Source organism: Rhineura floridana, chromosome 22 (genome assembly GCF_030035675.1).
Source record: "Rhineura floridana isolate rRhiFlo1 chromosome 22, rRhiFlo1.hap2, whole genome shotgun sequence".
Taxonomy (NCBI): domain Eukaryota; kingdom Metazoa; phylum Chordata; class Lepidosauria; order Squamata; family Rhineuridae; genus Rhineura; species Rhineura floridana.
In genome coordinates, this window is record NC_084501.1 from 12,027,772 (window position 1) to 12,050,887 (window position 23,116).

The window sequence follows — 23,116 nt, forward strand, 5'->3', positions numbered from 1 at the left end:
TTGATCATTCTGGACATAGAGGGAGGGTATCACCTGGAAAATTAGAGTGACAGTTGGACACTGATGCGGGTTCTCGCTTTTTGACACCCCTGTAGAAGGCAACTCAATGTCTGTCAGCAAATAGAGGCACAAGACCCAGCCACGCTCACTGGAGCTTTGTGGAGCATTATTTAACTTCCTTTTTTTCACTGCATGTGTTTGGTACGAGCCATTCTTTACCTGGAACTTCACAGATAGTAAAGTATCTTTCTCACCCCCTCTCCTCATCTGCAATGGGTGGGGAAAACATCTTATCCGGAATCAAAGGATTGATCTGTCTAGTGCAGCCTTGTGACTCTCCAGGGTTTCAGACAAGAGGCTTTTCCCCAGCCCTTCTTGGAGATGCTGGGGGTTGAACCTGGGACCTTTTGTCCACAAAGCAGATGCTCTGCTGCTGCTGTGCAGCTTGCTTCCCAAAGGTTCAATGGCCTCTGTTTTAGGGCTTAAATTGCCTATGCTTACATAGTAGGGTTGTCATAAACTGATCTCCCTTGCCCTGAGGAAGGAACGTTACAATATAGGATTAATCACAGTGACTATTATTAACTTTATATCCTGCTGTTACTGCGAACGGAACCCAAGGTGTAAGATAGTCACTCAGCCCCAGTTTACAATATAGGATTAGTGGCCTACACAGCAGGGCTGTTGTAAGCTGCTCAGGCTCAGCCTGCCAACCAACTAAATCTATTCAAAAACTTGGAACACTCATTTCCCCATCACCACACCCACACAGAAATAGATCGTTGTAAACACCAGAGGCTACTATCTTGGATACTGTTTTTATTATATTTTATTAATATCGTTGAGATGTTCTTCAGGATAGGCCTATTGAAGTCCTTGAGCGTGGCTTATGTCCATTGATTTCAAAGGGTCTACTCTTGAGTACGGCTTAGTTGGATGCAACTTATTATTTCACCCTTTATCCTACTGTTTCTAATTTTAAACGTGTTTAAGATTTGTGTGTGTGTATCTTTAATTAATGTTAATTAAAGTGGTAAACTCGAGACGGGCGGAAGAAGCGTCGGAGGTCTAACCCTCTCCATGGCAACAAACAGACACACCAAGGGAGGGGAAGAAACAAAATGGCGCCGAAGGCCTCCAGAAAGTCCCGCCTCCAAACATGGAGACTCTTAAGCCTTTCGCAAGAGAGGGGGACAACTCTATGGTTAAGGATCACTTCCGGCTCGTAGATCACGCCTTCCGCTTCCGGCCCGCGCTCCGACGACGTTCCCTCTCCGTCAGTGTGGGAGTTTTGTGGTGCGGCCTTTTCCTTAGCCGGCTGAGGAAGAGGAGGACGACTTAAAAAAGGAAGAGGAGGGAGGGCCGCTCGGCCGCCCGCCGGGTGAGTGAAGGGGGAGAAAGAAGAGGAGGATTGGGGAGGGGGCGCTTGAGTGGTTTTTTTGGGGAGGAGGAAAGAGGGAGTCGCTCCCTTAAGGAAGGGGGCGTGGCCTTTCCTCCTTGGGGGAGGGGCTTGTGGGGCCCTTCACCCCCTTCTCATAACAACAACATTAGACTTCAGAGTTTGTGAGTCAGACCAAGGTGGGCTTGTCTAGTCCTCCAGGTGCCCCCACACACACACACTCACCACCACCAAGACCCCCACTGTGAGAGTAGGAGGTCTCCTCCTTATGTGCTCCCTCTTCCTCCTTCAGCTTCTAGTAGTCAAGATGTAGACTGCTCTGGTAAGTGGAGGTTCCATCCCCACCTATTGTGGTTTGTTGGGAAGAGCCCTGTTGGATCAGATCGAGTTTAGGGTCATCAGAGTCTGAGAAGAGGCCTAGCAACTGGATTAGGCCAAAGGGGGCTCTTCTGGCCCAGCATCCTATTCTCACAGGTCAACCAAGGTGCCTCTTGTGGGAAGCTCATAAGTAGGACCCAAGCACAACAGAGCACAGTCACCACTTGGGATTCGAAGCAACTGTGGAGGTAGAACATGGCCACTGTGGCTGGCAGTCGTTGATAGACTTCCCTGTGGATTTGTCTTAAACCTCTTTTAAAGCCACTTGAGTTGACGGCCATTGCTACCTCTTGTGGGAACAAATTCCACTGTTTAACTACGCATTGCATGAAGAAGTCCTTGAGACCATCAGAAGAGCCCGGCTGCTGGATCAGGCCACTGGCTCATCTCATCCAGCATATCCCATTCTCATAGTGGCCAGCCACATGCCCTAAAGATAAGCCAGCAGGCAGAACCAGAGTGCAACAGCAACTCTCCTCACCATTCCCAGCAACTGGTATTCAGAGGCACACTACCTCTGACATGGGAAGTAAACTGTAGCCATTGTTGTATTGATCCCTTTATCCCCCAAGAATTTGTCCAGTTCTTTTTAAGACGGTATAAGTTGTTGGACATCACTATCTCTTGTGGTAGCAAATTTTATCTAATCAATTGGTCTTCAGTTAGTAGGTGGTGTATGGCCTGATCTAAGGTGGATCACAACAGTGGATCATATAAATATATGGTTTAAAAAAATCATGTTTGAGTTAAAGGTGAGTCTGAAAAAGGTGAAGGCTGCTAATCTAATTCTCCTTGACACGGTAGTAACAGATATAGCCTCGGAAGACTGCCCTCATGGAGGAGGCTAAGGCTGTCAATGGCTACTTGCCATGGGCTGTGAACTGCTTTCAGCATCAGTATACTGCTTCTTTACATGGAGACTCTGTTCCTAACTATGAGTTGTGGCGGTGCTACTTTTAAGGATTTGGTTGTTTTATGGATTTTATGTATTCACTTTATCTCGTTGATTTTGTTGCAAGATCGCTTTGGCTGTTGTGCAAAAGGTGGAATGTAAAGCATCTAGATAGATATCATGCCTTTTAATCTGTAGGGTTATAGCAATCTAGGCCAATGTTCTGTTTCCCGCAGTGGCCAGCCATTGCCCCTTGGAAAGCCCGCAAGCGATAGCTTTCTCCCGCTCTTGATCCCCAACAACGGGTATTATTCAGAGACATGCTGCCTGCAGGGCTGTGGAGTCGGTGTTGTGGAGTCGGAGTCGGGAGCAATTTTGGGTGGAGTCGGAGTTGGTAGAAATGTACAGACTCCGATTCCTTCATAAATGGCAAACGTATATTAACTAGGAATAACAAATTTACTGTAGTAAAATGGTAGCACAAGGCATTTCATCACCACCACGTGAATCCAGAGCTTGGAAAAGTTACTTTTTTGAACTACAACTCCCACGAGCCCAATCCCCTCTCTATCCACTTCCTCCTCCTCCTCATGAATCATTTGATAATCTTCTGAAATATTCCAGGTGCCTATTAACAAAACACCCTAAATATTTCCCCTTTTCCTTATTGGGAAGGTGCTCTCTTGACCCTTGATCCAGTTTGTTTGCTTTTTACTTGTACCTTTTCCAGTACTATAATATCTTAAGGAGTGATCAGAACTGTGCACAGTATTTCACAGAACACCAGAACAGCATCCATGACTGCATTTAATAATATTTATTTCTATAGGAAAATACACGCAGGCCTCCAATCAGATTTAGGCAGGCAGTATGGAGAGGAGGACATAGAGGGGATGTTTTTTGGCTGAGATTCACCGTTGCCTTCCTATCTCCTCCCTGTGTTGTCTACTGGACCATCAAATGTAGGCTGCAAGCCCCTTGTTGGGAAGAGTGGGTCTGTCTTTTCTGGATCCCAGCTTATGTTATGCTCTAAAGCAGAGGCAGGCAGACTCCAGGCTTGTGGGCTCTATATTGTGTTCTTGCTGGAACTCCCAAGACCCACCAACCAGAGAGGCAGGTGTATGATAGTGGTTTAGTGGGAGGAGTCAGTTATCTACTGTACCCTATAAGCACGGCAGTGGAATAACCTGCATATATGAGTACAGCTCTACATTGAGTTAACAGCAGATTAGAGATTTAGATGCACCACTCTAAAACTAGCCAGCGATTTTAGAACACACCCAGCTTTAGAACTCTGTCCAGCAGAACTGCACAAAGACCTGTCAACCAAATCATACTCATATTTTACAGAAGAGGAACAAAGAGGCAATTAGCACCAGGCCAGCCACCATAGAGAATTATTATTTTTAGCTTGCAGTCCTACTTGCAGTTGTTAAATTATTGGGAGTCGGAAACCCTTTTCAGTCTACTGCAGTTCACCCCGAAAAAATCCAGTCAGTCCTGATCTGCCTTTTGCCCACCCCTGCTCAGAAGCACATACTGCTGTTACATGTAATTTATCACACTGGTAATGTCCTCTCCCCAACCTTAATCCCCCCCATTATATTCTGAGTTCCAGCTTCTTTTCAAAGCCCTCCCAGTTTGAAAGCGGGTTGCCGTGCTGCACAGGGGCTCCTGTTGGTGAAAAGTAGTCAAAAGACTCTCTTGGGCCTTTATAACTGGTTATGTGACTCTCTGGATCCCACCTGTATAAAAACCTGGATTGTTCTGACCGGTAATCAGATGGTTTAAGCCTGTTCTTTGTGAAAGGAAGATATAATATAGCTTTGTTGTTTCTGTTCAGTACCCTTGGGCAGCAAGTGTGTTATTGTTCAGTCTCACTGGGACAACTTAAAACTGTAGGGCTGTAGTCCTTTTTGAGCCAATAGGAAGTGGGCTTTAGCCTGGGGCTGGGAGAGGAGAGCTCCCTCCCCCCATCTCTATGCTAGTTGTTTGTATGAGGCAGGCCTGTACAACATTGGTAGAGAATGGAGGAAGAGGTGGGCCAGCAGGCGGTGAAAAAGGTATCCAGCTAAGTTAGAGTAGACCCACTGAAATGGATGGACCAAAGTGAAATGGATGGACTTATTTACTTATTTATTAAATTTATATCCTGCCCTTCCTCCTGGAGGAGCCCAGGGCAGCAAGTAACAAAAGATAAAATAATGACGATAGATTTAAAACAATTCCACTTAAAAGCTTTGTTGAAAGAGGAAGGTCCAGCAGCCCCCAAAAAGACAACAGATGTAGCCTCTCTAATATTTAATGCGAGGGAGTTCCAAAGGGAGGTGCCACCACACGCAAGGCCCCGTTCCTATGTTGTGTGGAGTGGACCTCTTGATGAGATGGCATCTGCAGGAGGCCCTTGCCTGCAGAGCGCAGTGATCCGACTTGATGCATAAGGGGCGAGATGAAGTTAGGAATGTAGGACGCTGTCTGTTCTGTATTTCAGACAGGGAGTCTTTCCCAGGAGATGCAGCTGGGGATTGAACCTGGGACTTTGTGCCTGCAAGGCAGATGCTCTGCCACTGAGCTATGGCCCTTCCTCAATTGACCGTGTCCGTTAATTCAGTGGGTCTTCTCTGAGTATGGCTGATGTTGGATACAAGCCGGAGCGTGTGTTTTGTTGACAGCTATAGACTCGATGGCAGAAAAACAAACCCATTGAAGGAGTGGCCTGATTCTTTCTCCCCTCTATAGTAAGCTTGAGCGCCATTGGTTTTAGAGTAATTTCACGGCAGCGTGTTCAAGGGAGCTCTTTCCTTTCCAGGCCCAGTCAGATTCTCCTGAAGATGGCACTCTCCAAGCGGGAGCTGGACGAGCTGAAGCCCTGGGTCGAGAAGACGGTGAAGCGAGTCCTCGGCTTCTCGGAGCCCACCGTGGTCACAGCTGCCTTGAACTGTGTCGGGAAGGGGATGGACAAGAAGAAAGCAGCCGGTGGGTCCTTGCTGCGGTCTCGAGGGGTGGGGGTCTGCCTGGGGTGGGGCCATTGTGCTTCTGTGTAGCCTGTTGAATCTTCCCTCACGCACTGACTTTTATCCCCCAGCCAGCCCCAAAAGCATTTGCGCTTTGGTAACTTGTGTATATGGATTTGCAAAGCTATTGTCTGATCTAACCCAATATAGTCCACTTTGACTGGCAGTGGCTTTCCAGGCCCCAGGCAGAGAAGGGGTTTCCCCATTGTCTGCTGTCCAATCCTTTTAGTTAGAGATGTTTGGGACGGAACCTTCTGCATGCAAAATGGGAGCTCTTCTCTTGCTGAGCTCCCAGCACTCGCGGGACAGCAACTGAACATCGTCAGCCTGCCCGCCCCTCTTATCCGACCGTGTCTGCCAGTTCGTAAAAGGCCGGTTTTGTGTAACGTAAATTCCTGCACCTCTGTGCTTGTGGGTGGGAGATTGTGTGGTTGATGGACAGTGAGGCTTTTGTATGTACCTGAACCTTAAGATCAAGGTGAATCGTGGGAACTGTAGTTTGTGAAGGGGGGCTGCAAGTTGTTAGGAGACGCAGGGCTACAATTCTCAGAGTCTCCTGGGAAGAGGAGTTGGTTGTTAAACCACTCTGGGAACTGTAGCTCTGTGAGGGGAATGGGGGGCTCTCCTAAGTTAACTCGGCACCCGTAACAAGTTACACTTCCCAGGATACTTTGGGGAAGCCATGGCAGTTTCAAGTTGTATAAATCTGCTTTAAATGTATAGTGCAGATACGGCCCAGATCATAGAGTTCTCTTCCCTCTCCCTCCCCTCCCCCAGATCACCTGAAGCCTTTCCTGGATGACTCCACCCTGCGGTTTGTCGATAAGCTCTTTGAGGCAGTCGAGGAAGGCCGGAGCTCCCGACACTCCAAATCCAACAGTGACCGGAACCGAAAGAGGGAGCTGAAGGTGACCCCAGCTCTTGCTTGGCTTTTGCCGTTGACTGCAGATCAGGCAGTCATCACTTCGCTGCATTTTCTTCTCCCAGAGAAGGCCATGTGTTGAAAATTGAGGGAGTAACCGGTTTTGTAATCTCCAATGGTCCATGGTGCAGTGGTTAGAGTGCTGGACTAAGACCTGGGAGACCCGGGTTCGAATCCCCACACAGCCATGAAGCGCACTGGGTGACCTTGGGCCAGTCACTGCCTCTTAGCCTCATGAAAACCCTGTTCATAGGGTTGCCATAAGTCAGGATCGACTTGAAGGCAGTCCATATATATATATTGTGTGTGTGAAATGCCTAAAAGTCCAAGAGAAAAGGCCTTTTCCCCCTCAAAACCAACAAAAAGAAAGCGTGTGCATTTTACATTCTTTTTCCGTGTTCTTCCAATATCCCCCTTCCTCTCTGTCCCTAACTCTTGACCTGTCAGAAATGTTAGGAGAGGGCTTAGCGCAGATTCCTCCCAATCTTCTACTCCTCCTTTCCTGTTGGACTGTCTTGGTTGAAGTCCAAAGACTGGTCTCTTGGTCTCTCTTCTTCCTAGGTGGGGATTTCCCTTTGCTCTCGATTGACTTCTTGTCAACAAAACCAGCGCACAGAAAGCTGGTGGGACTTGTGTACATATAACATACAGTTGCTGTTTTTGGGGTGTGTATGTGAGAGAGAGACTTAATGCTACTCTGAACAGCACTGATCCCAAAATTGCTGCAGACTGTGATGTCGACAAGAAGAAATCTGTGTGGGGTGGAAGGCCTGGTGCAAAGGGGCCAGTGGAATGTAGGAAGATGCTATGTTAAGTCACACCATTGGGGTCCATCTACCTCAGTATGGTCCACAGTAGCTGGCAGCGCCCCCCCCCCCAGGGCTTCCGAAAGGGATCTCTCCCAGCCTAACCTTGAGATGCCATTGGGGACTGAACCTGGGGCCTTCTGCATGCAAAGCAGGTGTTCAGCCACTGAGCTACGGACCTGTCCTTAAGACACAGGGACATATACAGAGTCATGCTTTTGTTTCATCTAGCACAATATCTTTGATTAGGAGGAAGGAGAGGGGAAAAGCAAATTCAAAGCACTGCTTCTTAGTCACAGAATTTTTGTAACGACTGTCTGCTCTGGAAAGATTTCAAGGGGAGGAGAAGCCAGAATTTGCTGCAGGAAAGACCCTGTCATCTCGTCTCTCTCCGTCTCCACCAGCCCAATGGAAAGGTGGCAAACAAATATTTTAAATAAATAAGGCAGACTCTGCATTTGAAATGGCTCTGCTCGTCACGGCACTTCAGCCGGCTTGGGCTTCTTTGGAAGTGTCGGCGTTGAGCTTCCCTCGTGGCCGCTCTCAAAAGCTTTTTCCTGTCTTGCTCGCGCAGGATGTGTTTGGCGACGACTCAGAGATTTCCAAGGAGTCTTCGGGAGTGAAGAAGCGCCGCATCCCACGCTTCGAGGAGGTGGAAGAGGAGCCCGAGGTGATCCCCGGCCCCCCGACTGAAAGTCCAGGAATGTTGACCAAGCTCCAGGTGGGTCTCGGCGAGTGGAGCCCCCACCGCAACCTCATTCGGCTAAGGGGAAGGCAAAAGTGTGGCCTGCCAGTGGGAGGGTGGTGGCTAGCATGCTGGAGCTGCACGTCTGGTAGGCTGGAGTTCAAATCCTGACGCAGCTCCAAAGTGACTGTTACTTAGTCTAATCTGTCTCGTAGGTAAACGTGAAACAGGGAGGGTGGGTGAGCAGGATGGAGGGAACGAGGCATGGCATCTTGAGCTCTTTGGAAGGAGGACGGGATAGAAATGGAATCGACAGTCTAAAGATTCGAGCTGTTTGGGGGCCAACTGCTCAGGGACCCGGCTTTTTATAGGAACATCAGGCCATTTGGGTCCATCTAGCTCAGTTTTGTCCACACTGATGGGAGTGGCTCTCTCCAGGGCTTTAGACAGTGGACATTCCCAGCCCTACCCGAAGATGCCCTACTGGGGATTGAACCTGGGACCTTCTGCATGCAAAGCAGGTGCTCTGCCACTGAGCTACAACGGCCCTTCCCCCACTGTTTAACTTCGCCTTCCTTTGGCTTGTCCTGAACCTCCCAGCATTCTGCTTTGTTAAATAACGACCGTTAGGAATCGGCATCTGGGAGGTCCCACCTTGCTTACCTTTGGGCTTGTTTGCACATGCCTTAAGTGCAGGAATTCGTCCCCCTCTTAGAGGGAGCGTAGGTTTTCTTTTCTAGCAGGGGCCCCCACTCCACCCCCCAGTTTTAACAAGAATGGTTCTATTCCTTCACAGGAGTAGGATGGGGTTACGGGGAACGATAAGGCTGATGGGAGGAAGGGAAAGAGAACCTGAGTCATATCCCACGTTACTCCTCCTCAGGGCAGACCCGTTTAAAATGAATGGGCACCATTAACTCAGGCGTATGGATTCAGCGGTTCTGCTCTTAGTAGCCGGAGGCAATCCCACTGGCCTCACATGCATTCCAGCATGTATAGCTTCTAGGCAGTGGCCAGCTCAGGGTGCTGCGATTGCCAGACGGCAAACTTGCATCGTTTGGGCTGCTAGTCTGAAAGTTTTCCCCTTGGCTGATCTCACGGCGGTTGTGTCCAAGTTTTCAAAAGGACCCATCTTCTGCTCTTGGCGCGACCGACACTTGACGGGGAACCCGTGGCCCTCCCAGGCAGGTTTCTGGGGCTGACAGGAGTTGGTAGGCCAGAAGTGCCTGGAGGGCTGCAGGTTCTCCCCCGCCCAATTCTTTGCTTTAAAAGCTGGGAGAAGGGCAGCATTGATCTCGACAGGTCATGTGTCGTGTGGACGAGGGCTGGGGAGCCTCTGTAGCCCTCCAGATACTGCTGGGCTCCCAAGTCCCATTTGTCATGCCCGATTGTGCTGGGTGCCAGGGCTGGTGGGAGTTGAAGTTCAGCGGCACCTGCCGGAGGAGGATTTGAAAAGGTTGTATCACGGAATAATGAGCCGCCTGTCTGTGGGAGGGTAGGGACTGGAGGTCAGCTAGTGAACCCAGCAGGGCCAAGGGTTACCTTGGGACGGAGGAGGGACGTTCTGCGCCCGAGAGGAAAGTAACACAAGGAACCATTTATACTCCCCTCCCCGCTCTGTTCCCCCTTTCAGATCAAGCAAATGATGGAAGCTGCCACACGGCAGATCGAGGAGAGGAAAAAGCAGCTGAGCTTCATCAGCCCCCCTGCCCCTCAGGTATGGCCGCCTCTGACGGAAGCAGCAGAGGGCCCTTGGAATCAAACCCTCCCAAACGGAAGCGTGCCCCGTTTCTTCTTTGCCCCTTCTTGCCAGGGCCGCGGGAGCCAATGGGCTGGCCGCTCTGCAGAGCAGGGCTCCTCCTGAGGCTTATTCCCCCAAGGGGCAGCTGCGTGTGACACGAGGGACGTAAGCCTCCGCCGGCGTGACAGGTGGGGTGGATTGTGGGCACTGTGGCTTGACAACACCTGGAGAGTGCCACATTGGTTCCCCGCTGCCTTTGGGTGACGGGGAAGTGTGCAGGTGCCACATCCTGACACCACAGTGGCAGCCACGGTTTGAGCACTCGGGAGAAGCACTACAGACATAACTAGTCATAATTTTGTTGAGCAGCATAAGGAAAGAGATGCCCTTTCATCGAAATTGACCTGAGGGTCATTTCACAGCAGCCGTCGGCAACCTGGTGCTACAACTGGGCTACAACTCGCGTAAGTTTTAACTAACAGGGTGCCCTCCAGATGTCGTTGGACTCCCAGTTGCCGTCAGCCCCAGCAGCCACTGTGGCCAGGGGCGATGGCGGGGGTTGTAGCCCAGCAACATCTGGAGGGCACCAGGTTGGCGACGGCTGGGTGACAGGCAGAGCTTGGAAAAGTTACTTTTTTGAACTACAACTCGGCCCCAGCCAGCATGGCCACTGGATTGGGCTGATGGGAGTTGTAGTTCAAAAAAGCAACTTTTCCAAGCTCTTGGTGACAGGGTTAAAGGAACCCAAACAGCCGCCTTGAGGGCCTTTTCGCCGTAAGGCGGAGTATAAATTTAATAAATAAATAACTAAACACATGAAGTGCCCAGAACAAAAGGCATAGAAAGGTTCCCTGGGCTGCAGAGGGAGAGGGTTGTAGCCAGCTATGTTCTACTCGGAGGAGACCCCTTGAAATTAATGAAACAAAGTTAGCCATGTTGATTAACCTTGAGGGGTCTATTCTGAGTAGGACTCCCACTGCATACAGCCAGGGCTCCCGCACCTTTTTCTCTAACCTCACACCTGTCCCGCCTTGTGCCTTCCTGTCCTCTTTCCTGAGGGTGGCTGGGCTCACGCAGAGGGCCTGCAGTTCTGGCCGGTGGCTTGAGCCTAATCCCTTCTCCGCCCTCAGCCAAAGGCTCCGGCGGCTGCACAGCCAGAGCGCCTCCCCATCGGCAACACCATCCAGCCCTCCCAGGCGGCCACCTTCATGAACGATGCCATCGAGAAGGCCAGGAAGGCTGCCGAGCTGCAGGCCCGGATCCAGGCCCAGCTGGCCCTGAAGCCTGGCCTCGTTGGCAACGCCAACATGGTTGGCTTGGCCAACTTGCACGCCATGGGCATTGCACCGCCGTGAGTATTGTAACACGCTGCCAAGGGGGCGGAGGGGGTTGGTTTGTTGTTTTTCCTAATTTTATTGGTCTGCAAGTGAAACGCCTGATGAAACGCCACTGAATGGTTTTTTCTCATTGGACAGAAATGGATCACATGGGCAGAAATGTCCCATCACACAGGGATTTGCCCCTTGTACGCGGTAAGCCAGTAGCGGCCAGCCCTTCCTGGCAAGTGTGACCCAGGAGAAGTGGGAAGCAGGGGTGGGGAACCTTTCTCGACCCCAGGGGCACGGGGGGGGGCACAGGCTGTCATGGGGGAACCTTCCAAGGGCCACATGCTGGTGGGATGCAGGGCCAGAGGCAAAATTGGGCGGGACAACAGATGGAGTTCCTGCCTTGCCTATTACGACAGGCTCTATTCGACCACAAGGTTTCGGGCACACTCCCACAGATGCATCACTCCCTCCAGGAAGACTAGAAGCGTTATCACACTTTGAGAACACACACAAGCTGCTCGAGTTGCATGTGTGGGGGGGGAGGAGGGCCAGTGAGAAGTGTGGTCTGGAGGAAGGGGTGTGGCTGTGGTAGAGTCCCAAGGGCCACGTAGAGAGGTCTGGAGGGCCACATTTGGTGCTCAGGCCTGAGGTTCCCTACCCCTGTTCTGAAGTGTGGGTGGGCAAACTTCAAACTTGTGAGATCTGTTTTGTTCCCCCCCCCCCTAAGAACTCTGAGGCCACCAGCTGGTGTCAAGTAAAAAAATAGCGGCTTGGAAAAGGGGGGGCAGCGGGCGTGCTCTTAGAATTAAGGAATAGGGCACCTCTGAGTGCATTTGAGCCCATGAATTTGCTTTCAGAGCCAGAACTGAGATTGTAATCTTCCCACATAAAAATCTATTTCTGGTTCTTCCTCTCTGCCCCCTCCCCCTTATTTCAGCAACCTGGGTGGGGTGGGGGGAGTTAAACAACTGAGATTCAGAAATCCTTGGTTGTCTTCTGCAAATTTTGTGTATACACAACTCCTGCAGGTGAAAGGGCAGAGTTTTGGGGTGATGTAGACTGTGTTTCAGAATGCACGGGCTCAAGAGTTGCCCACACCCAGTGGGCTCGGGCCTGTTGATGAGGACTGCGTTGTAACCAAGTTTGTCTTGGGGATGTCTTGGCCCAGGAAAGTCGAGCTGAAGGAGCAGACCAAGCCAACGCCGCTGATCTTGGACGAGCAAGGCCGCACGGTGGATGCCACGGGCAAGGAGATTGAGCTGACGCACCGCATGCCGACCCTCAAGGCCAACATCCGGGCTGTGAAGAGAGAGCAGTTCAAGCAGCAGCTGAAGGAGAAGCCCTCCGAGGATATGGAGTCCAACACGTACTTTGACTCCCGGGTCTCCATCACTCCGGCCCAGCGGCCAAAGCGGACCTTCAAGTTCCACGACAAGGGCAAGTTTGAAAAGATCGCGCAGAGGTTGCGGACGAAGGTATGGCGATTCTGTTCAGGCAAGCAACTGTATTCTTCTTTCCCCCCCCCCCCGCCCCCGCCGGAAGAAGGACCCCAAAAAGAGTGGCATGGTGGGAAGGCTCCAAGCTATGGTCAGGCCATTGCTATCCCATTTAGAAGCTGCATGGTGCTTTTGTTTGCTTGTTCTTAAGGAAAGAAATTCTCAGGGGTGGTGGTGGGAAATCCTGCTCAGAAACAACCTGAAAGAAATAACTATATTTCAGTGTAGAAATGCTCCCTTGCCTGACCACCTGCTTGGCAGGGCCTATTCACCACAGGCAGCTAGAGGAATGCTTCTTTATAAGGCTGACGCTGGTGAGAGGTGGATCAAGCCCACCATGCTCGGGGGGCTTTGACATCTTGCCTTGACTGCTAGAAAACCCCATCTGAGCGAATTTGTACCTCTGGGCCGGTTTGCTTTTTAACAAGCTTGCTTTTGTGTTCTCCTCCTGTGCATAACCCTGAAAGCACTTCTGTCGCCCTCAGGCCCAGTTAGAAAAACTCCAGGCCGAGATTTCTCAAGCTGCCAAGAAGACTGGGATCCACACCTCCACCAAATTGGCCCTTATCACTCCCAAGAAGGAGCTGAAGGAAGGGGATACCCCTGAGGTGGAGTGGTGGGACTCCTACATCATCCCCAACGGCATTGATATGTGAGTTGCTCTCTCTTCCATTTTTGTCATTCTGGGGTGAGCACTGTTGCGTTGCATTTCCTGCATTTATAGACCACTTTTCTTCCAAGAACCCAAGGGGGAGGAAAACATCTGTACACCTCCAGGTGTTATTGGACTCCACCTCCCATCAGCCAGCAGTCAGGAGATGGGGGGAGTTGTCTAACAGAAGACAACACACTGCAACAGCATAATTACCATAGGGCATTTGATGGTCTCTCTGAGAGCTTGATGAGCTCTCTGGAAAGGGGGAAATCAGGCTGGAGCTCTTGTGCATCCAAGCCAGCGATTCTCACATAAGAAGTTGTCGGGCAGGAAGACAGTGCTGAAGCAGATGTCATAGAGAGGTGCTTCCTGGATGGACGCAAACAGCCTGAGGATTGGAAAGGGCTGAGAGGAGGAGCATCGTCCTCTGAGGCGTCATTCACAGTTGTGCAAATTCTTGTCCCTTTTCAGAAAAAACGCCGATTCACTTAAAAAAGAGGACTATTTTGGCATCACGAACCTGGTGGAGCACCCAGCTCAGTTAAACCCTCCAGGTAAAGCGCTCTGTCTCTGCGGTTAGCTCTGTAGCAGAGTGGTCTTGTCTGAGTGACAGGAGGAGAGTAGCATCTGTAAAGAGAAAGTGAGTGGAAACTGGGATTTGCTGGTGGGCCGATCAGAAGCAGAGCAGGCTGGTGTGAAGCCAAGCCCCATTCCATTCTCCTTCCCCCCCCCTCCCCTGCCCTTTTGTGAGTTTAAAGCCCCTGATCCACCAACCTGGATTCGGCTTTGAGGAGCTGAATGCCACAGGAAGTGTGAAGAGAGGGGCTATCTTTTTTAAAAAAATTAAAACTCCTCCTTACAATTACTAGAAGGTCACAGGCAGAATCCTTGATATTGTGTACCAAGCCTCCGCAAACTGCAAACAACATAAAATCACACAAATGTGGGAGGGGATAAATAAAAAGGTGGAAAGGAGCCGGTGGGAGCCCCACCCAGCTCCACCCTAAATACCAGCCACTGGGAAATGCAGGAGGCGGTCAGATCTGTTTTGGGGCGGGGCCTTCCCAGAAGAGGCCCCTGGTCGGCCCCTGTGCGAACAGGATGCTGGTCAGGATGGGCCCTCTTTGGCCTGATCCCGCAGCCGGGCACTTCTTAACATGCTCTTGAGAGCAGGTAACCCTGCTTATGTCTGACTGTGCTGCTACTTCTTTTGTTGTTGTTGCTCGGCTTCCCACCCAGTGGACAGTGACATGCCGGTGACCCTGGGGGTCTATCTCACCAAAAAAGAGCAGAAGAAATTGCGGCGGCAGACCCGGAGGGAAGCTCAGAAGGAGCTGCAGGAGAAAGTGAGGTTAGGCCTCATGCCACCTCCTGAACCAAAAGGTAGGCATTTTTGTAGCAGTTGTTGTTTTTATAAACAACCCCCCACCCCCCCAAAAAAGCCTAAAGATTGAATTTACAGCACATAATATGACTTGGGGCCATCTGGTTAAAGCTTATCGTTGGAAGATTCAGGACAGACAAAAGAAAGGGCTTCTTCATGCAGGCAGTGCATAGTTAAGCGATTGAATTTGCTCCCACGGGAGGCAGTGATGGCCACAACTTGGATGGCTTTAAATGGGGATTATGGGGATTAGACAATGAGAATGAGGCTATCAGTGCCTACTAGCCACAATGACCATGTTCTGCCTCCATTGTCGGAGGCATCACGGACAATAATACCAGTAATTATTGGATACTGGTAATCATTCTGGCATTATTGAATAATACCAGTTGCTGGGAATCGCAAGTGGGGAGAGTGGTTGTTGCACTGTTTCTGGGCTACCCAGGGGGGTATCTTGGCTGGCCACAGGGAGAACAAGGGGCTGGACTAGATGAAGGGTCCCCTTTGGCAGCTAATCCAGCAGCCAGGCTCTTCTGATGTTCTTAAATTCTGCTCTCCATTGCTACTGTGTGTTTTTTTTCTCCCTCTGCAGTACGAATCTCAAACCTGATGCGTGTTCTGGGGACAGAAGCCGTTCAGGACCCAACCAAAGTAGAGGCCCATGTCCGTGCACAGATGGCCAAGAGGCAGAAGTAAGGCTTTACCAGATATTTTATATACATTTAATATATATACTGTATAATAAAAAATGGTACCATCCTTGGAGTAAAAGCTGCTTGAACATTGTATGTTTTATACCAGGGCTGGGGAACATCTCTGGCCTTCCAGATGTTGTTAGACTCCCATCAGCCCCAGCAAACCATCATGGCCAATAGTTGGGGGTGGCGGAGGTTGTTGCTGCAGTCCAGGAACTTCTGCTGAGCCACAGGTTCCTCACCCCTCCTTTCAGGGAGTTCAGAGGTAGCATGGAAATGTCATTTTTAGGGGCCAGTGTGCTGTAGTGCATAAGCTATATACCAGAATGGGCCGGGAGAGATCTGGGTTCAGATCCTGCCTTGCTGGTTCTGCCCAGTCATTCAGCGAAGGTGTGACCCTTTCTCTGTCTCTTCCACCCCAAATTTCGTTGTTGATGAGGGATTTGAACTTGCTTGTGGGTCTCGCAGCTCTGGACCCAACACTCCAGCCTTGCTAATGCATCACCTTGGAGGCTTCTATTTTAAAAATTAACAAGAGAATTTTTATAAAGAGTCACATAAGCATCCCTGCCAGTTCCTTGTCTACATATAATCTTCCTTCCTTCCCCAGAGCTCACGAAGAGGCAAATGCTGCACGGAAGCTCACGGTGGAACAGAGGAAAGCAAAGAAGGTGAAAAAGCTCAAGGAAGACATTTCGCAGGGGGTTCACGTAGCTGTTTATAGGTGAGTGTCCTCCATCCCCAAAGTCAAAGGCCTCTCAGTGCCTTTCCCTCCCCCCAATTCCCACCCCCAGGGAGCTCTCAATGCATTTCTCTTTTCTTTCTTACAGAGTCCGAAATCTAAGCAATCCAGCAAAGAAGTTCAAAATTGAAGCAAATGCCGGCCAGCTGTACCTAACAGGAGTTGTGGTTTTACATAAAGATGTCAATGTAGTGGTTGTGGAAGGAGGTGAGATGGGCACGGAGGAGGCGGAGGAGGTGGGCTTAGCATCAGCCAAGCTGTAAATCCCTCCATGTGCAGCTTACGTGTTATGGGAACCAGGGGGGCCTCTACTGGAAGATTCGCTGTTGCACTCAGGTCTTGCTTGCGTGCTTTCCATAATGGGGATCTGATTGACCACTGTAAACAGGAGGCAGGGCTAGATGGGCCCCCTTGGGCCTGATCCATCAGGCTCTTCTTATGTTCTTAGTTGCTCCTTAGTGCTGCCCCAAGTTAACCTGTGGAGTTCCTTGTTGCAGGATAATGCGTCGAGGGGAGCTGATCTTTCCCAGGGAGTATGCAGGGCTTGTGGTCTGCATGTTGTGATTCAGGAGGAGGGTGTGGGAAGGTGCAGGATGTGTGGTTGGGTGTGCAACACAGCTTTCAAAATCTCAGCTTAATTCCCCCTCCCCGTTTAAAAATCACCGTTCTAGTCCTTATGTTTGCAAAGATACTCTTAAAGAAAAGTGGCCAGGGCTACTTTCTTCTTGTAGTTTGGTGACGGCCAGCAGTCAATTCAGAATTAAAATGTCAGCTGGTAATCTTTGTTTTCTCCTAGGTCCGAAAGCACAGAAGAAATTCAAGCGGCTCATGCTGAATCGAATAAAGTGGGACGAACAGACATCGAACACAAAGGGAGACGGTAAGGACGTGTGGCCTCCTTGTTCTGCCCAGCAAGGGAATTTAAAATTGTGATTAATTGCTGTTCCAGTAACTCAAAGCAGTTAATGACAGAGGGCTTTCTCAGCGGTGGCCCCCAAATTATGGAATGATCTCCCTGACGAGGTGCACCTGGACCCAACACTCTTATCTTTTCGGCGCCGGGTCAAGACTTTCCTCTTCTCCCTGGCATGTGTTTTTAATTTTTTTTAAGTGTTTTTAAATTTGTATATTTGTTTTTAATGTTTTTAATTGTTGTAAACTGCCCAGAGAGCTTCGGCTATGGAGTGGTATACAAATGTAATAAATAGTAATAATAATAATGACAGGTCAAAACGCTAAACGATAATCAAAACCTTAAAAAAAAACCCTGACAAGTCAATAAATCATTCAGTATGCTTTTTTAAGAAAAGAGGTTTTATAACTCTTTCAGAATCTGAATAAGGCTGGGTAGCTTTCCCTAACTTCTTCAGAGGCTCTGCTCCTAACTGCCTCCATCCTAATCTGTGAAAAGCACTGAGAAAGAGTGGGCTCGTACGGGGAGAGGCAGGGGCAAGTAGCATGATCAGAGTTCAAGGACGTGTTCCAGCCGGGGGAAACCACTCAAGGAGGGTGTGAAGTGGGCCCAGTGAAGGGTGTGGCCTAGAGAGAGTCCCAGGGCCAGATAGAGATGCCAGGAGGGCCATATTCAGGTCCCCGGCCAGAGGTCCTTTGAAGTTTAAGTCCAGCATCAGCTTATGAAAAGTGGACCTTTGTTGGGCTTTGAAGAGAGTTCCATGATCTTCACAAGAATGGCAGCTTGGTTTTTTTGATGGAGAACTTAATGCAGCCCTGAAGTAAATCCATCAGGCTTTCTCATTGGAGTGGAGCTGGTACATTTACAGTGGCTCAGTGACCTGCTTTTAGAAGTGGGGAAGCTTTTTTAGTAACATGGTGGGATCTCTCATTGTCTCGTTAAATAAAGTATGCTTTCTTTAAGGCAGCCTTCCCTGACCCTTCCCTTTGCCCATACCAGCTGGGGCTGATGGGAGTTGTAGTCCAACAACATTGGACTACAATGTGGAATTCCCTCCCCTTAAATATCAGGCAGGGGCCATCTCTGCTATCTTTTTGGCGCCTTTTGAAGACTTCCCTCTTTCAACAAGCCTTTTAAGTTGAGACCTATCCCAGTCTGCGTCTGTGTTAGAATTGTTTTCTTTAATAATATGTTTTTAACCATTTTTTTAAAAGATGTTTTAAAGCTTTTTTTAAGAATGTTTTTATGTTTTGTTTGAATGTATTTTAAAGTCTTTTTATGATGTTTTAAAGTGTTTTTAGCGTTTCTGTTTGCCGCGCTGGGCTCCTGCTGGGAGGAAGGGCGGGATATAAATCAAATAATAGACAGACAAACAAACATTTGGAAGGCACCAGGTTGAGCGAGGCTGCTTTTAAAGGAACTCTTTGAAGGGCAATTGATTCTACTGGTAGATCCCAAACCTGCATATAGAGGCCCCTCCAAGTCGTTAGCCACACTAAACAGCTTTCAACCTTAAACACATCCTTCCTTTTTATCATTATTATTTTTCTTTGTTCAGATGATGATGAATCCGACGAGGAGTCTGTGAAAAAGACAAACAAATGTTCTCTGGTTTGGGAGGTAAGTTAAGCATCCAACTTAACAGGGATTTTTGGACTCTGCCTTCTGGACCACACAGTTAAATTATTGGGAAACACATACACCCCTTTGAATATTCTGGCTTCACTTTTCCCCACTCTGCAATATGCTCCTTAAGATGGAGCCACCAGAAGTGTACAGAGCAATTTTTATAAAGGTGCTGATCATGCTCTTAGGCACTGCTAGCATCCTACATAGACCTGTGTTTTATTTGGAGGGTCATCCTAGTTTAAGCCTTCCAGTCTTGACTTATTTGCCCCTGTGCAGAGCAAGTTAGCAGGCTGTTTTTTTGGTTTTTTGTTTGCATTTAACCCTAAACCAAATCCCCCCTCTCTGCCTTTTCCTCAGGGCACAGCAAAAGAGCGAAGTTTTGGCGAGATGAAATTCAAGCAGTGCCCCACTGAAAACATGGCACGGGAGCACTTTAAAAAGCACGGAGCGGAGCACTACTGGGACCTGGCTCTCAGCGAGTCAGTATTAGAATCCACAGACTAAAGGCCCCTTTTTCTGACATTTGCAGCGTTTGATTTTGGGAGCAAGAGCTCTGCAGAGACTTTGGACTTCAAGATTCCTCTTCCCCCTCCCAGCCCCCTTTCTTCCCTCAAGTTCCTCACAATGTGACACATACGATTAAAAGAAATATTTTTCAAAAGCAGAGCAAAACTACCTAGGATTTTTTTGTTTTGTTTTTTTGGGACTGAAACAGTTCGTGGATCTTGAGGTGCGCTCTTCCTAGCTTCCTTGCCACGCTCTGGAAATAATTCAACTTTTGAGGCCACGGAAGAAGCGTTGAAAGAAATCCCTTGGCTCACCCACGTCTTTTCTTTTCATGTCTATCGGCCTCTAACCATATGCAGCTCATTTGTTGTTGTTTTTCCCTTTTTTTTCCCCTTTGCCAGTTCAGTAGGTTTGTTTGGACATTTGGCAAGTAAGCAAGGCACCTCCGTGACGAGGAGAAGATAGAGAGAGAGGAGCGTTGCGGTGTCACTATTCTGATGGACATAAAAGAATTGGAAAACTTGTACAGCGGATTAGGAGCTGGGGATTTAGCCCGCATCCTACATTTACATAATAAACTTTTTTTTTTGTAAGAAGTTAAACAACCCCCCCCCCCAAAAAAAAAACCCAGCCATGTTTCTTTACCTGGTGCTTTGAACAAGTCTGCTCACTGTTTGCATTGAAACAAATGGTAACGAGTTCAAGGTTTGGCATGACTGAAGACAAACAGCATTGTGGGTAAGAACATGAGAGTAAACCTAAAATGTCCCATCCATCCTACTTGTCATAGATCACATGCACACCACACATTTAAAGCATGTGACTTTCCCCCAAAGAATCCTGACAACTCTGTGTACCCTTAGAAAACTACAGTTTCCACAATTATTTGGGGGAAGCCGTGTGCTTTAAACGTATGGCACATAGGAGGCTGTCAGGCTCTTGGTCCATCTAGCTCAGTGTTGTCTACCCAGACTGGCAGCAGCTCTCCAGGATGTCAGATGGAGTCTCGATCTTACTTGGATATGCCATTGGGCATTGAACTCGGGACCTTATGCTTGCAAGGCAGATGCTCTGCCATGGAGTTACGGCCCTTCCCTAAAGTCTGGTAGGGATGTTACCCTAGTGCCCAGTCAAATGCCTCCGGGAAGCTCATAAGCAGGACATGAAAGGAACAGCCTCTTACTCCTGCTATCTTGTCTCCCACACGCACACACACACACTTTCAGCTCATTAAGAAAGACTGCCATGGGAGATGGAGGTTTTATTTAGCTGCCACTGCTGAATAGGCACTGGTAGACTTCTTATCTCCCCCCAATGCGTTTGTCTTCTCCCTTTCATGAAGCTGTGTAAGCCAGTGGTCCTCCACATCTTATGGGAGCGAGTTCCAACAGGTCATACTCAAAGCAGACCCATTCAAACCAATGGAATTAAGTAACCTTAAGTATGTCACTTTCAGTGGGTCTGCTCTGAGCATGACTTAATTGGTTATCCTGCCCAAAATTTTTGTTTGGTTTTTTAAAATGTTTATTACATCCTTCCTTTACAAGAGCCATGCCAAGGCGCCTAGCGACAAGATATACAAAAGCACCAGTGAAATAATTAAAAACATCAGCAAAATCTATCAAATTCAAGAATAAAACCCAATAAACTATAAACAAAAGGGCAGATGGAATTGCATATAGACAATATAAACGGCGAGAGCAGTGTGCCGTAAGTCGGTGGTTCCTAAACTTTTTTCCTCCTGTGGACCACTTAAAAATAGCTGAGGGTCTTGGTGGACCACTTAATAAGTTTTCTGCCCTGTTGTAGCAAATGTGTCACGCGCTGTGCTAGACTCGTATGGTTTTTCATTGTTTTTATTGCTGCTTTTATATTGTATTTTATTGGACTCCATAGAATTTGAATTGTAATACAATATAAGAAAGAAAAGCAGCAATTGAATTACAATTAAAAATCAGCATGAATATTTAATGTAATGAATGCACATTTCCTGTCTTCAGCCACAGATCTGCAGACATTATTATTATTTATTATTAATTTATATACCGCCCGACTAGCGACATGCCGCAGACTGGAGTTTGGGAATCCTTGAAAGCAGTCGGACCCAAACCTTTTTCTCCCACGGCCCACTCAAAAATTGCTGATGGTCTTGGCAGACTACTAACTGATTTTTCTGCCTGATGAAGCAGTGGTAATGCACTTTGCTAGGTGATGTATGATTTTTAATGGCATCCTTGTTGCTGCTTTTCTCTCTTCTATTGTATGTTAATGTTTTACAAGTTTCATTCTATAGAATTCAAATGGTTACACAATATATATGAGAAAAAGCAGTAAAAATACAATTAAAAATCAGTATGAACAATCCACACGGACACACTGTGGACCAGTTTAGAAACCCCTGCTTTAAAGGAGTATTAAGTGTTCCCGCCTGCCCACCAAAAAAAACCCCCCAACCTCAAAGGTCTCAGCAGGTGAAACATTCGTGATGTGTTTGGGCTGTAAAGGTTGATAGAAACACAGGACTCCAGGTTATTCCACTGGGCAAACTTGGAATCCTAGAGATTAAAGAGGGGTTCTTGGTTCTTGTAAAGTTTGAAAGGTGTGGGCTAGAGGCGACAAGGAGGCTTATCATTCATACAGCTACCCAGAATTTTATTATTGGGAACTGATGCCACAACAAGGTGTAGAGCAGGAACTGGGAGCAGGGGAAGTGTTTTCATGCTTACTTTTTTTTAAACTCTTTTGGGCTAGTTTTTAATTCCCCAAATGGATCTCAGCGCATGTTCAGATTTGTACCCTGCAGCTGTTTTGGACTACAGTTCCTTCTTACCATTTTGGAAGTTGTAGTCCAAAACAGCTGGAGGGCACCAGGTTGGCAAAATCTGTTCTAGAGGATAGGAAGACATTTTTATTTTTTTTAAGTGGCAGTTTAGACCTTAAAGAAGAGTGAACACAGCACTTTTTGGAAAGAGAAGAGCACCCGGCTCATGTACAGATATTTAAGTATATACAGAGGGGCCTGAGTTAACAAAAAAGTGAAAACAAGTGAACAATTATTATTTGAAAATCAATGAACTGTGATGGTGGAGGAGGGGAAAAAATAGAAAACGATTTACAGAGTGATGTAGCGTTAAAAAGTTTTAATTTATGGTGTTAGGTAAGGGTTTTTATTATTACTGTACTATTGTTATCAGAGGCACAAAAAGAAATCTTGACGTTCCCCAATGGTTGCTGGGAACTATCCCATGGGATTCTGGGAGTGTGGCCAAGCTGGCACGCAAAGGTTTCTGGGACGTGAGGGTGAACTAGCCGATTTTTACCCAGAGCATTTGCGCGCTGCAGAGAGACGGCGCTTTGGTTGGAGCGCGTCGCGCATGCGCTGCAGGGTGCGCGTCCGCGCGCTCAGCCGGTCTGGTTTATGCCGGCGCATGCGCTTTTGAGCGCTCACGATGTGCCAATCCGAACGCTCCCCTCCCCCTGTATAAAATGGCGCTTTGTGAAGCCTATCGCAGCTATAGCGCCCAAAGGCGTCCCTTGTGAGGGAGGGGAAGATCTTGAACCGTTGGAACCGCGCTGGCGAAGCCGACAGTGACGCTCAAATTGCCCTTTACCTCAGGGTCGAAAGGGGGCAGGGCCCTCCACCGTGAAAGACGCTTCGCTCATTGCACCGCCTCCTCCTGGCTTGCTTGCTATTGGCTGAGCCACACCCCTGTTGACTCCTCATTGGGCGTTCCTCGCGCTCCTGTACCTTCCCCATTGGTGGCCTAGCGAACGCGCGCGGAGTCATCCGCCAATAGCCGCTCGAGAGGGACTAAACTTTAAACGGGCTCCCCAGACGCGGTGGGAGGGGGAGTCCTGCCCGTTCTTTGGTTGGTCACGTGGGAGAATAGAGTGCTGCTGCGGCTCCCTGCAGGGGGGCGAGGCTGCGAG

The 23,116-nt window shown here is 48.7% G+C and overlaps 1 protein-coding gene across 2 annotated transcripts; it reads left to right on the forward strand.

Moving 5' to 3' along the window:
• Positions 1-1,195: 1,195 nt before the first annotated feature.
• PRPF3 (pre-mRNA processing factor 3) lies at positions 1,196-19,340 on the forward strand. 2 transcript variants are annotated; one of them, XM_061606781.1, is made up of 17 exons: positions 1,196-1,381; positions 5,479-5,645; positions 6,461-6,591; positions 7,986-8,132; positions 9,730-9,813; positions 10,968-11,188; positions 11,313-11,369; positions 12,334-12,640; positions 13,147-13,313; positions 13,788-13,870; positions 14,556-14,699; positions 15,293-15,392; positions 16,006-16,119; positions 16,226-16,344; positions 16,934-17,017; positions 18,609-18,670; positions 19,037-19,340. In XM_061606781.1, exons 2-17 carry the CDS (start codon positions 5,501-5,503, stop codon positions 19,181-19,183), a joined length of 2,112 nt encoding a protein of 703 aa, XP_061462765.1. In that variant the 5' UTR covers positions 1,196-1,381; positions 5,479-5,500; the 3' UTR covers positions 19,184-19,340. The 2 variants fall into 2 exon arrangements, with proteins under 2 accessions (XP_061462765.1, XP_061462766.1); XM_061606782.1 differs by lacking the exon at positions 1,196-1,381 and adding an exon at positions 1,578-1,721.
• Positions 19,341-23,116: the final 3,776 nt, after the last annotated feature.

Excerpts from the sequence above, each read along its gene's own strand:
- PRPF3 (XM_061606781.1), top strand. The coding sequence starts at position 5,501 with ATGGCACTCTCCAAGCGGGAGCTGGACGAGCTGAAGCCCTGGGTCGAG. Across the intron at positions 11,189-11,312 it reads GCCATGGGCATTGCACCGCC|AAATGGATCACATGGGCAGA; the intron begins GTGAGTATTGTA and ends CTCATTGGACAG. Across the intron at positions 13,314-13,787 it reads ATCCCCAACGGCATTGATAT|AAAAAACGCCGATTCACTTA; the intron begins GTGAGTTGCTCT and ends GTCCCTTTTCAG.